We start from the raw sequence: 12,517 nt of genomic DNA on the forward strand, positions 1-12,517 counted from the left end.
AGAGCTCAGAGCCCCTTCCAGTGCCTAAAGGGGCTCCAGGAGAGCTGGGGGGGGACTCTGGGTCAGGGAGGGGAGCTGTGGGACGAGGGGGGACGCTTTGACACTGACAGAGGGGAGATTGAGATGAGATATTGGGAAGAAATTGTTGGCTGTGCGGGTGGTGATCCCCTGGGGCAGGTTGCCCCGAGGAGCTGTGGCTGCCCCATCCCTGGAGGTGTTCAAGGCCAGGTTGGACGGGGCTTGGGGCAACCTGGGCTGGGGGGAGGTGGCCCTGCCCAGGGCAGGGGGTGGCACTGGATGGGCTTTAAGGTCCCTTCCCACCCAAACCATCCTGTGAGTCTATGATTCTATTCACAGTAAACTTCTTTAAAATGTCTGGTCGTTGGCTTTTCCTCATCCGCTTATTTTGGAAAACAGCAGGGTGCAATCCCCATCTCTTTTAAACTGTGCTCACCGCTGTGACATCCCGGTGCCAGGACACCCCTCCGTGCCGTGCCCACGGTGACCCTGACATGTAAGAGGCTCACTCTGGGGACTCCTGCTGGTGCTCGCCAGGTTGCCGTGACCGGTTTGCCCCGTGGGTGGGCAGGGATGGCTGTCAGGGTCCGGCAGCATGGACTCCCCTTGCTGAAGGGTTTTTGCGTGAAAGCGGGTTCTGCTTGGGGCGCAGCCCATCCCTGCGTGCCCGATTGAGGTGTCCTCCAGACCGGGCACAGGGCAGAGGAGTTGTTTCGTCAATTTGGGGAAGAAAGCATTTCTGACTCCTCCTCGAGTAACTGTGAGTTGCGTTACAGCGTGTCGTTGGCAGTTCCTCTAAGGAAGGTCCTTCCGTGGCCCTCGGCTGCTCTCCGCTCTGCACCCAGGGGTGACCTGGCTGTCCCCAACCCCGCGAAGCTGCTCTGAGCCCTCAGGGCCTGCAGGAGGGGCAGCGGGCAGGTTGCGTCTGTACACTTCTGTGTTTAAAAACCCTCTGCTCCTGCTTCAGGTGAAGCAAAGAGGTTTTCTGTAACGGCTCTTTTGCTTCCCCTGTAGCTGCCAACCTAAATTGTCCCGTCGGTCTTGTCCACCCGAGCGCTCTAAGTCTGCCCTCTTCCAGTTTGAAGCCAGCAGATGTGGAGCACTTAGTCACCGCTCGCGTCACGGAGCTGCTCTGTCTCATTTTCAGCTTTCTCAGTATGTTTGAGGGTTCGCTAGGTAGTAAACAGTAAAAAAAATTCTGTGTGAATCGCGTTTTTGGTTTTGTTTAGCACTTAAGCCCCCACTTATTTACTTTTATTCTCTCACATGCGTCCACACTTTTTTTTTAATTAACTGTATTTTGCTGACTGTGGAAGAGGGGGGTTTCCACACTGAGTTGCAATTCTGATGGAAAATTTTGCAACTTGACAATTTATACTTCATGTGTCCCCTCTCTGTGATCAGTCATACTTTTTCAATGAAGTTATTTTCTTCTTAGCTCTTGTATCTTTGCATTCAATGTTATCTGTATTGTCCTAAAAGATCACAGATGTTCTGGAGGTTCCTTTTTTTCCCCTTAAATACTGATGTAGCTCATCTTTTCCCATTGTGAAACCTGGGCCACTATTCCTTCTACCATTACGTTAAGTTCTCCTGTCCAGCTCTGGTGCAGGCGAAGCATTGTGGAGTTCATTGTCATGTTCTTTTGAATTCAGTGGTATCTCTGGTCTCTTGCAGTAACTCGTCACAACCACCTGAAGGACTTCATGCTGGTGGTGTCCATCGTCATCGGCGTGGGTGGCTGCTGGTTCGCCTACATCCAGAATCGCTATTCCAAGGAGCACATGAAGAAGATGATGAAAGACCTGGAGGGACTCCACAGAGCTGAACAGTCTCTCCATGACCTTCAAGAAAGGTAGGTTTTATGCGTCCACCCAGTTGGAGCATTCAACTGTTGATCTTTCCTGCAAGGTCATTCCACATTTAGATTTCGGAAAAGATTTTCTTTTGAGCTGTGGTGCTTCTGTGCAGCAGTCACCTGGTGCTGCGTACCCGGGTCAGCACCTTCCTGAGCGACCGCCGCCGACCTCTCAGCCCGTCTTAACAGCTCGAGCGGGCGCCTGGCTCCTTACCAGGCTACACGTAAAGATGTCTGCGTGCTCCCCTGACCTGCTCTTTGGCGGTGACGTGCCAGCGGTTGGTACTTGCCATGAGCCACGTGAAGGCCTCGGTGGTAAAAAGGCCCTCGTGTTACTGCAGTCCCGAAACCTGGCAGTGAGGCCACCTGAGCGCAGTGGCAGGGTCCGACACCAGCATCTCCCGCTCCAAGGTGGGCTCCAGTGCGCACTGACGCGGTCGAGCGCAGCCGTATGTGCTCCCACGCAGTCTTGTTTCCTTTCTGCCCTGTTTTTATCTTGTGTTTTGTCTCTTTAGTCCCTGTTCTGCTCTACTGGTTGTTATTGGTTTGAAAAAAAAAAAAAAAGTCTGAATTTTGGGGAAGAGTTGACTGGGTTCGGTTTTGCTGCCGTGGGCGTGTGGGAGCTCTCCTCCCCGCACTCAGGACTCCCCCGCGTCCAGGAGCAAACCAGCCAAGGGCGCGCTGTGGATGGGAGCGCTCCTGCTGTGCTCAACAGCGGTCACTCTTCGTTCTGAGGGTGTTTTTATCTCAAATGGGTCCTTCCTATTTATTTACCACACTTGGTTATATGGGAGCAGTGAAACGTGCAGCGGTTTCTACTCCCAGTCTGACTCAACCTGAAAGTATATCCGGATCCCCAGCCCCGAAATTACCCTGTAGATCCGTGCCGAGAGGGGACGAGGAGTCTCTTAAGGAGTGTGTGGTCATCAGCTCACCTCGAATTTGTCATCCAGGCTGATCGGGTTGTTTCACCCTGGCTTTCGATGGGGACACAGCATGCTGAAGCCGTGGGAGCAATCGGAGGAATTACACGTCCCCTCTTGAGTTCCGTGAGCTGTGTGTAGGAGTCCGTGCTGCCCTGCCGGCACGGTGGTGCCTCAACCAGGAGTGTTCCCTGGGAAGAAGGAAAAAAAACCCCAATTTTGGAGTATTACATACGAATAGTTGAACTCTAGGCACTTGGGCAAAGTATTGTAGCTTCAGGAATGTGACCTCCACTCCCAGAAAAGATTGTAATGGTTCCAGTAAAACTACTCATCGGAGAATGGGTGGCAAAAGAGGCCCTCTGCAGACACAGGAGCCTTCCAGGAGAGAAAAGAGCATTCGAGACTGTTGATGACAAAGCGGTGGGGTTTTTTGGCAGTAAGATATTTTTTAAGGGCAGATTTAGCAAATAATAGAGGATGATAGTCTTGGGCTGTAACTGTTTTTCATTGGTTTTAAGTGTAATTTTGGAGGATGAGCCTTAATTTGGTGACCATGCTAGCTGGCGGCTGCGTTCCTGGTGGCTTCTCCGAAAGCGGAGCCCCTCCCCGGGCAGGCGTGCCGACGGGCGGTGTGAGGAGCGGGCTGTGCCAACGCCGGCGTCCCGAGGAGGTCGGTCTGCCCTGGAGGCTTTGGAAGCGGCCGAGTCTTTGGAAACCCTACGACGTACCCACAGGACTGCAGCCTGGTTTCTCGCCTCCATGCTCATGGCAGCCTTCAGGGAACTGCCCCATGAGCGTTGCTTGAAAGCCTTTCTTCCTGGAGTGTCGTCGCATCAGTTGGTGTCTGTGTGGAGGGCAAACACTTGAGAGAGTACCAAGGTGATGGTGCCAAACTGGGCGCGTTCCCCTGGCAGTAGTGCGGATACGTGACCTGCTTTCTTTTGGCATGGAGATAGACTGAAGTACGTTTCCTCTCTGCCTACCACGGCGCCGGCCCCAGTCCACAGCTGGTTTCACAAAGCTTTCAGTAATTTTACATTACGGGTTGGACATATCCCAGAGAAAAAGATTTTTTTTTTCTACAGCCAGAAGGAAGATGGGAATTCCTTCTCAGCATCCATCTCCTGGAGCAGCAGAGCTGTGTCCGGGGCGGGAGGTCTCTGCTGGGCGTCACTGACGAGCAGGTCACACCAGAGGTCCAAACGCCGGCTGCTGTGAATGTGCCATGTGGGGAACGACCTTGGGATCTGCTGCCGAGGGCAGAGCCACGTAAACAAGTAGATGTTCAATTAATGCTCTAAAGCCAGATAGGAAGAAACCCAAAACCACGTATACTAAGCATAGCTTGAGTCTTAAGCCGGAGCAGCTTGTGATGTTCTGCAGGGTGTGCAGTCAGGAGGGCTCGTCCTCTGCAGAGGGCACTGAGCTGGAGCTCGAGGAGTGGGAGGTGAATTCCTGGTGCTTGTGGGGCCTCTTGGCAGAGGATTGATCTAATTCTCCTCTGAAAGGGGGAGTACGCCTTCGCTTCTTCATCCTTGAGCCCCAGCAAGGTTCTGCCACTGTAGAAGCGGCAAAAATACCAACAGCACTGGTTCCCATGGGCTTGTTCTGTAGTTCTGCTCAGAAACTTCTTTTCTAGAAATTTCTCCCTAGGGCTTGAAGTAACCTTCTCTCCCGGCTGATTGAAACTCGGGGCTGAACAGACCTCCGGAAGGCATGCGATGCTGTTCCAGCTGCCTACCAGCTGCTAGCGCTGTTCCTTGATGAACACCTCTGATATGCTCTTGAAGAGTTGGAAAGGGGAGATTGATATAAAAAACATTTTTTGTTCATCTTCAAAATACCTTTTGAGAACGTCCTTCAACAGTGACACTTCCCAGTCAGTTAAATGACCCATCAAGATAAAAAAGTTCACGTCTTAGCACACCCTTCTGATGGCTGAAGATCCGTATTGAAGATCTAATGACTGTATTGAAGATCTGCTCCTGAATCGTGAAGCCCCCAGATGGACGGTTTCTTGCCCTCATTACAAGTGCAGCTCTGGAGACACTTTGTCGTCTCGCGGAGCTCAGTGCAGGTGAAACCAGTGTGGCAGAATCGGTTGGGTTTGAACGGGAATGCACAAAGCGTGGTTTTGTCTGCAACCAACATAAGAAAATACGGGCTCTGCTGTCAGGAAAAAAATCACACTAAGGGAAAATACGATGCTAGAGTGCCTTTGAGAATTCACTTTGGGGTAAAATTGCTTCCCGTTCTGCATCATAGTTTAGGGGAATTTCTCCTTTAAACAGAGATATTTTGGTGGTTCGGGATTCCCTAGTATGGAAGAGCTTTAGCACTGATGCACAGGGCAGAGACCGTGGGTTTATCTGAGAACTTGGAATGTCTTGGCAGGAGTCTCTTTAAATTGGGAAGAAAAACACTTGAGTTTTTCAACAGAGCTGTAAATTGAAAACGAGCCTTTTCCAAGAAGAGAGCCAACATCACGACTGATGAGAGCCCGTTGCTATCTGCGTGCCAAGGAGGAGCTGGGACAGCGAGCGGCTTCGCTCCTGACCCAGGAGGCAGCGATGGGTCCCTGCGAGTCTGTGCGTGGGCTGCGCTCCGTCCCCCGTCACCAAACGCACAGCCAAGCGCTGTCCTTCGGGACGAGGTTGGAAGATGGTCACCTCTGCATGTGCTGCGGGGAGAGACTGAGGACCGGCTTTTCCCTTTCCGTTAGACCCCAGCCGGTCCGGGATGAGGGGGAGCTGCTCGGGGAGCGCAGGAGTGCCCTCCCGAGATGTCATTTATTTGGTTTTTTATTTTATTTATGTCATTATTTGTCATTTGCAGCCCAGGTAGAGCACACCCGGAGCCAGACCTCCCTGTCCCCTCTCGTCAGTGTCCCCACACATCCCTCTGTTGGTTTGCTCTCCGGTTTGAATGTTGAAGATCTTGAGTGGGAGAAGGTTTTATCACCTTGAAATACTTATTTCTGGCTAAGATGATTCCATTTGGGGTTTTAGGATGGGTTTGGTGGTTTTTTTTTTTTCATTGTATGGATCGTTTTACTTGGTCACTGAAAATCTATCTGCTGTAAGCAGCTACTGGTTTTGCTGGTTAAGCTGGTGCCTTGCTGACCTCACAGATGTTGCTGGTAGCTTCAGTGTAGGTCAGTGCCGTATTTAAGATCCCACCGCTCCGTAGCGAAGCTGCCCGGGCAGGGTGGGAGGCGCACACAGGGGGAAGTGGGGAGTGGAGCTTTGCTCCTCCTGGCAGAAACCCGGAGTTTCCTCAGTTTGGTCTGGGTTAAAAGTCGCATTGCCTCTGCTGCTCGTGCAGTAGGGGTTTGTCCAGCTTCTACTGCTCTGTCTCAAACTGTGGTAGCTTTTGGAAGAGAAGTTCATGTTCCAACAGTGGGACTTAGACCAATGCGCCTGGTTTCTGACACCACATTGTGTCCCATCCAGTAGCTGCAGTACATGTTCTGGGAACTCATCACATCTTGATTTGAAGTTATCCAGAGATGGATGTACCACATTCCTCTGAAATTTGATCCAGGGTTGGTTTGTTGCCACCATTTACAACAGAAACCCAACCCAAAAGACATTTCTCGTTTGAATCGCGAGGCTGGATCTTGCGAGAAGCCCTTTAATACTCTTCTTTCCTTGGTAGTACTTGTTCAACATGGTTGGTCAGAACCTTCATTATGAAGGGAACCTCTTCGTTTCATTTCAACCAAATATTTGCCAAATCTTTTTTTCCCCTTACACTTGGCAATCGCCGCGTCTCCAGAAGCACGTGGGTTTGGGGCTGTGTTTAAGGGAGGCACGCTGGCACCAGAGGTTGGGTGGGTGGCAGCAACCAGAGACCTCCCTGCCGCTCGCCAGCACAGCGCAGTCCCACGTGGGCCCGGTCCCTTCTTGATGCTAATTTGATTTCGCTGAACTCGTGCGAGGATTTGGCTTTTACACTAGTGCAACCCGCCCGAAACGCAAACGCCATAGAAACCCTGAAACGTCGCGCTGTGGCCGCGGTGGTGTCTCCATCAGAGCGCTGTGGCTCTCCAGGCTGAGTGGTTGAACTCTCCTGGATGGGTACGAGTACTCTCTTACTGCTTTTTGTTGCCGGATATAATTCCTACCGATTTAATTCTGTCATGAGGAAAAAGAGTAACTTCCAGGCAAGATTAAGACATGTCTAAATTTGAACACTTTTGAAGTGGAACACAGAGACATCCCATCTGGGTGTTCATACCTGCTCCGGCAGATCTTCCCCTCCCTTTTTTGTTATTAAAGGCAAAGGGCTTAACTTTTATAAAAACACTGAAAATTCAAATCAATGTGAGGCTTATTAAGGGAAATCTTGATGTGCTTTGGGAAATTAAGAAAATACGTACTGAGTATTTAATAAATGAAATAAAGTTGAGAACTGTAGAGTTGATAATTTAATTTATTCCTGGGCACGGTGAACTTTCTCCTTGACTTTCCAAATCATAGAAGCATAGAATGGTTTAGGTTGGAAGGGACCTTAAAGCCCATCCAGTTCCAACCCCCTGCCATGGGCAGGGCCACCTCCCCCCAGCCCAGGTTGCCCAAGGCCACCTCCAGCCTGGCCTTCAACACCTCCAGGGATGGGGCCTCACCAACCTCTCTGGGCAACCTGTGCCAGTGCCTCACCACCCTCACAGGGAAAAACTTCTTCCTCATGTTTAATCTAAACCTGCCCTCTTCCAGTTTGAAGCCATTCCCCCTCGTCCTGTCACTCCGTGCCCTAAAATACAGATCTCTGTGGACGTCACCGTAGAGTAAATAAGAACGGGGTTGGTCTGGGCCGGGGCTGGCCAGCCCTGGCGCTGCGGACTCCCTCGGGTGCCGGTAGCCCGACAGGCGCAGCATTGGGCACAGCTCGGTCTCTCTCTGTTGCAGGCTGCAGAAAGCTCAGGAGGAGCATCGCTCTGTGGAGGTGGAAAAGGTGCACCTGGAGAAGAAACTGCAAGATGAGATCAGCATCGCCAAGCAGGAGGCACACCGGCTCCGAGAGCTGCGGGAGGGCACGGAGAATGAGCTGAGCAGGCAGAAGTACGCCGAGCAGGAACTGGAGCAGGTGAGGGTTCGGCCAGACCTGGATGCACGTGCGTACGGGGCACGCCAGCGAGAATGGGAGGCAGTTCCTCACTCTGCTTCATCCTTCTGAGAAATCCAGTGATGTTCTGCTTATAATGCTCCTTCTGCCTTTGCTTTTCCACTCCCCTCTGTGGAGGAAAAGATCCAAGCATTTCTTCCCCTACTCCACCTTTCACGTCTCCTGCACGTACACCAGTGCTGCGTGCGTGTGGGGCAGCGGGGACCGTGCAGGGGCTGTCTCCGGAGCGATGTGCGTCCTCCCAGCTTGCCCTGCAGGAGGAGAGGTCTTGAACTTAGAATCATAGAATCATCTAGGTTGGAAGGGACCTTTAAGATCACCAAGTTGGACCGTTAACCCAGCGCTGCCAAGCCCACCCCTAAACCATGTACCTCAGCACCACATTTACCTCTCTGAGACATCCCCCCAGGGATGGCGACTCCACCACGTCCCTGGGCAGCCTGTGCCAGTGCTGGACAGCCCTTTCCGGGAAGAAATTTTTCCTGATATCCAATCAAAACCTCCCCTGGCACAACTTGAGGCCGTTCCCTCCTGTCCCATCGCCTGTTCCTTGGGAGCAGAGACCGACCTCCCCTCGCTCCCCCCTCCTTTCAGGGAGCTGTGGAGAGAGAGAAGGTCTCCCCTCAGCCTCCTCTTCTCCAGCCTCAACACCCCCAGGGCCCTCAGCCGCTCCGCACAAGACTTCTGCTCCAGACCCCCTTGACCCTTGACCCATCACCCCTCTGGTGACTTCTAACTCCCACTCCAAACCATAAGCTCTTTCTTTTTTTCCTTTTGTATTTAGTCATGGGTTTAGGAGATATTTCGGATGAGTTTGGTCGTGCTTACCATGTTTTCCTGTTGATTGGAGAGGCGTACAAAGGAAATTTCCGTTCAAGGAAGTGTAGCACTAGATTAGAAATCTGCACAGCAAAGTTAGAATTCATATGCACTTCTCAAAAAGATTAGCTTTAAATTCAGACTAGCAGAAAAATATGTCCCCCAGTTACATCTTGCGGTGTCGGCCGAGACAGAACATTGTGTGATGTGCTGCTGGCACAAAGGAACACGTTTGGTATATATCAGTTTAAACTGAAATCGTGTGAGCCAGAATCGCGCAAGCCGAGAGAGTACGGTGGACGTTGTGAGGCCATCAGCACATCCTCCCAACCTGAGCGTGCCACCATGGAGGATGGGGAAGAAAACGAGACAGGAGGCTGGGGTTCCCACTGCCAAGTGCGAAACACGCGTCCTGGGCTGCGGGTGACGGGGAGCCGTGGGGCGGTGCAGCCCCGCTACGCACATCCTCAGCAAACAGCAAATTTCCTTCCTGCGTGGGACACCAACAGCCCAGACACCCCCCGGTGCCCGTCACCAGCTTTGCTCTCCTGGTCCAACGTCCTTCCCCCTGACAGGTCCTCCAGCCCCTCACGCAGTCACCCAGCTCTGTTTTGGGACAGGCACTGGTGCAGTCACGCAGGGTTCGGTCATGGCATATTGTGGGTCATTAGATGAGGACACGTTCCTCTTGTAGCCCCCAGCCCTCGCACCCGTCCTGCTCCTGGCTTTTGGAGGAGGCAGGGTCTCATCCCTCCCACTTCCCCCTCCACTGTGCGTTTGTTGAGAAACCGGAGAGCCAGAGGTGACTTAACCGCTCTGTTGTTTCTTAGAGCCCTTCGGGAGGGAGGCACTGCCAGGGTGAGTATTGGTTTTACCCACCTGACCCACACTGTGTGATGATAACCCGATCACCGTCCCGGCGAGCTGTAGACCACAGACAACATTAACCAGTCACTCCCACTGACCGTAAAACTCAGCCGATTTTAAGATATTCTTGGGTCCCAGGGAATGTTAAAACAAAACCTTCTTTTGCATCTTTAAAAGGATCCTGGAGGGTTTGGGAGCTCCCGAGTGGAGCGGGGCGTGTGAGCTGGAGCAGCAGTGTGTTTCTGGGATGGGACTCTCCCGCACTGGGTTGTTCATACCGGTCCTCTCTCCTCGCTAGGTTGTCCTCCCCCAGACCCCGCACCCAGCCGGGGCAGTTCCTTGCTTTATGAATTGTTGCTCTTAGTGATCAAAAGGGGATCTCAGAAATCTTCACAGGAGAATGTAGACTCGCGAAGAACTCCCGTTTGTGTTGATCCCCCTGTAGAACCGCGAGGGGGTGTGTTTTGGACACTGCTCTATGATGGCTCATCTCAACCACTGGTCCTTGGCTGTTGTTCTGCACCGCTTCCCTTTTCCACCGTTCCATAAAAACGTTGTTCCTGTAAATGTCTTGAGCACTTCTCTACCCCAAATACCTAGTGGCAGATTTCCTGCCCGCTTATTCTCCATATTCCTAAATACCAGATGCTCACGGATCGTGATCAGAGCTCTGCCTGTGGTGGGAGCAGTGCCGGGTGCTGCTGGTGGCAGAGGGGAAAAACAGACCTTGATGGGGTTTGCAGTTCTGAATTCGGAACTTTTTGAATGATGTAGGCAATGTTGTGCTCAAGAAGACTAAATCACACCTAAGGGATATAAGTAGTTGACCTCTTCTGTGCGGTGGCTAATTCTAGATGGACTTTGCGAATGTCCTCTGGGATAAAATACGGGGTTTCAAATATCTGTGTGTAACACGGTGCTTTGGGCTCACTAGAAATGACGCCTGTGCCAGACGTGGTGAGACACGACTGAGTTAAGTAACACGTTAAGGGAAAAGATCCAAGTTTGAGCAATCTTTTAAAAAACCACCGAGCTGCAGCCCGCGTGTGGCTGTGCCGCGTGGGGGGCGAGGAGGCAGTGGCAGCGGGGACGTGGGAAGTGTGCGTGGGGTGTTGGGAAGGGTCCGGCCACACTCCCGCTGTCTGTGTGTTCCTTAGACCGAGGCCCTAAAGAACCAAAAGAGAAAATGGGACAGACATGGTCCAGCATCATCCCAGTGACACCTGTGTGGCCCTGACCGTGTAGCTGGACCTTTCCTCCCATGTCTGCCTTGGTGGGCCAGGGCTCGCCGGGGCCGTGGAAGCTCCTCAAGGTGCTCAGGGCCGGCGTGTATTTCAACACCAAGGAAGTCTGTTGTAGAGTGCATAACCACGTATACCCCTCCTGAGCTTCCAGGTGCTGTGGTTGAAGAGTAGTCCAGTCCGCCGCCGCTGTGCTGTCCCTGGATGGCAGCAGTTCCGAGCTGCAGTCGCCATCCTCCGGCTTCTCCGGTGTGGGACACGTTCACTTCTTGCAGGGTTGTGTCAGGCTTCGGGTTTATTAACGTCTCTTCACATTACGTGTAATGGAAGAGAAGTGTTAATTCTTGATGGTCTCTAGCACCAAGTGCTTTATGTAAGGTTTTGGTATCTTCAACTTGCTTGTCACCCACTTCCTTCTAATTTTGTAACCGCTCCCTTCTCCAGCAAGATAAGTGAGTGTGTGGAGGAGAGCAGACCGATGGCGCGTGGAGGAGACTGAGCTGGGATGGAAGCAGAGTCCCCCAGAAAGCTGCAGAAACTGCCGATTCCAGACGTGTGATTTCTTTTCCTGACCAGGCAGCACATGTTTTATGTCTAAATATTTTTATCATCTTGCTCCAGTGTGAAAGTTGTCTCTTGACAGGCTCCCGCTGTTTGGCTCAGTAGCTGCAGCGAGGACAGGTGGTCGCCTGCGCGGGGCCGCCAGCGAGTCCGCCTCGGGAGGAGAATCTGTGGGTCGTGCAGACCTGCGGGCGGGCAGCAGACTTTGCAGAGATACCCGGCGGCTGCGATAAGCACCCGGAATGTCCGTACCTAAAGTTCTGATTCCCTTTTAACCAGCTCGTCGGCTCCGCAGGGTCTCCCGGCAGCTGATGCCGTTGTGGAGCGGAGGAGCTGAGGTAGAGCAGGTCAGTTCTGCTGACCCTGCCCGAGAGCTGAGGCACTGAGGCGGGACAGCGTCGCGGTGGATGGTAGCTTTTGAGGAAGGAGCTCACCTTTAGGATGAGAGGAAACCACCGTAGGGTGTTCCGGTCACCCCATCCTCGGCTGTTGGATGGCTGCCCTTCTGCACTCCTCTCCCGCTTGCCCGTGGTACCGGGGTACCACCTCTCCTCCTAATGACTTTTGCTTCTGTCATGAGTAAGATTAAGTTGGGTGGAGTCTTATTTTTCCTCTGGTGCCTTAAAAGCGCCGGGTTGGCAGCCAGCGGTCGGGGTGACCTTGCGGAGGGCAGGCTGTCCCCACCGCTGCTGCAACGCCGCGCCGGCCGGTTCTCTCCCAGGTGCGGATGGCGCTGAAGAACGCCGAGAAGGAGCTGGAGTCCCACTGCAGCTGGGCTGCGCCCGAGGCCCTGCAGAAGTGGCTCCAGCTGACCCACGAGGTGGAGGTCCAGTACTACAACATCAAGAAACAGAACGCAGAGAAGCAGCTGCTGGTGGCCAAGGAAGGGGTGAGAATTTCTGCGTCTTTGTCCTGGGTCCTCCTCTCGCAGCCGTGGGGAAAGGTTTGGGGAATGAAACTTAGGATCATAGAATGGTTTGGGTTGGAAGGGACCTTGAAGACGATCCAGTCCCAATCTCCTGCCCTGGGCAGGGCCACCTCCCCCCAGCCCAGGTTGCTCCAAGCCCCGTCCAACCTGGCCTTGAACACCTCCAGGGATG

General features: G+C 52.9%; 1 protein-coding gene across 1 annotated transcript in view; it reads left to right on the forward strand.

The window, feature by feature from the left end:
* The window catches only part of STIM1 (stromal interaction molecule 1), a 63,273-nt gene that overhangs the window by 42,502 nt on the left and 8,254 nt on the right, over positions 1–12,517 (forward strand). Inside the window, exons 7-9 of the mRNA XM_009890839.1 lie at positions 1,696–1,873; positions 7,713–7,890; positions 12,139–12,306. Coding sequence (XP_009889141.1) covers positions 1,696–1,873; positions 7,713–7,890; positions 12,139–12,306 — 524 coding nt within the window. The remainder of the gene's footprint in view (positions 1–1,695; positions 1,874–7,712; positions 7,891–12,138; positions 12,307–12,517) is intronic.

This window comes from Charadrius vociferus, unplaced genomic scaffold, assembly GCF_000708025.1.
Source record: "Charadrius vociferus isolate BGI_N301 unplaced genomic scaffold, ASM70802v2 scaffold138, whole genome shotgun sequence".
NCBI lineage: Eukaryota > Metazoa > Chordata > Aves > Charadriiformes > Charadriidae > Charadrius > Charadrius vociferus.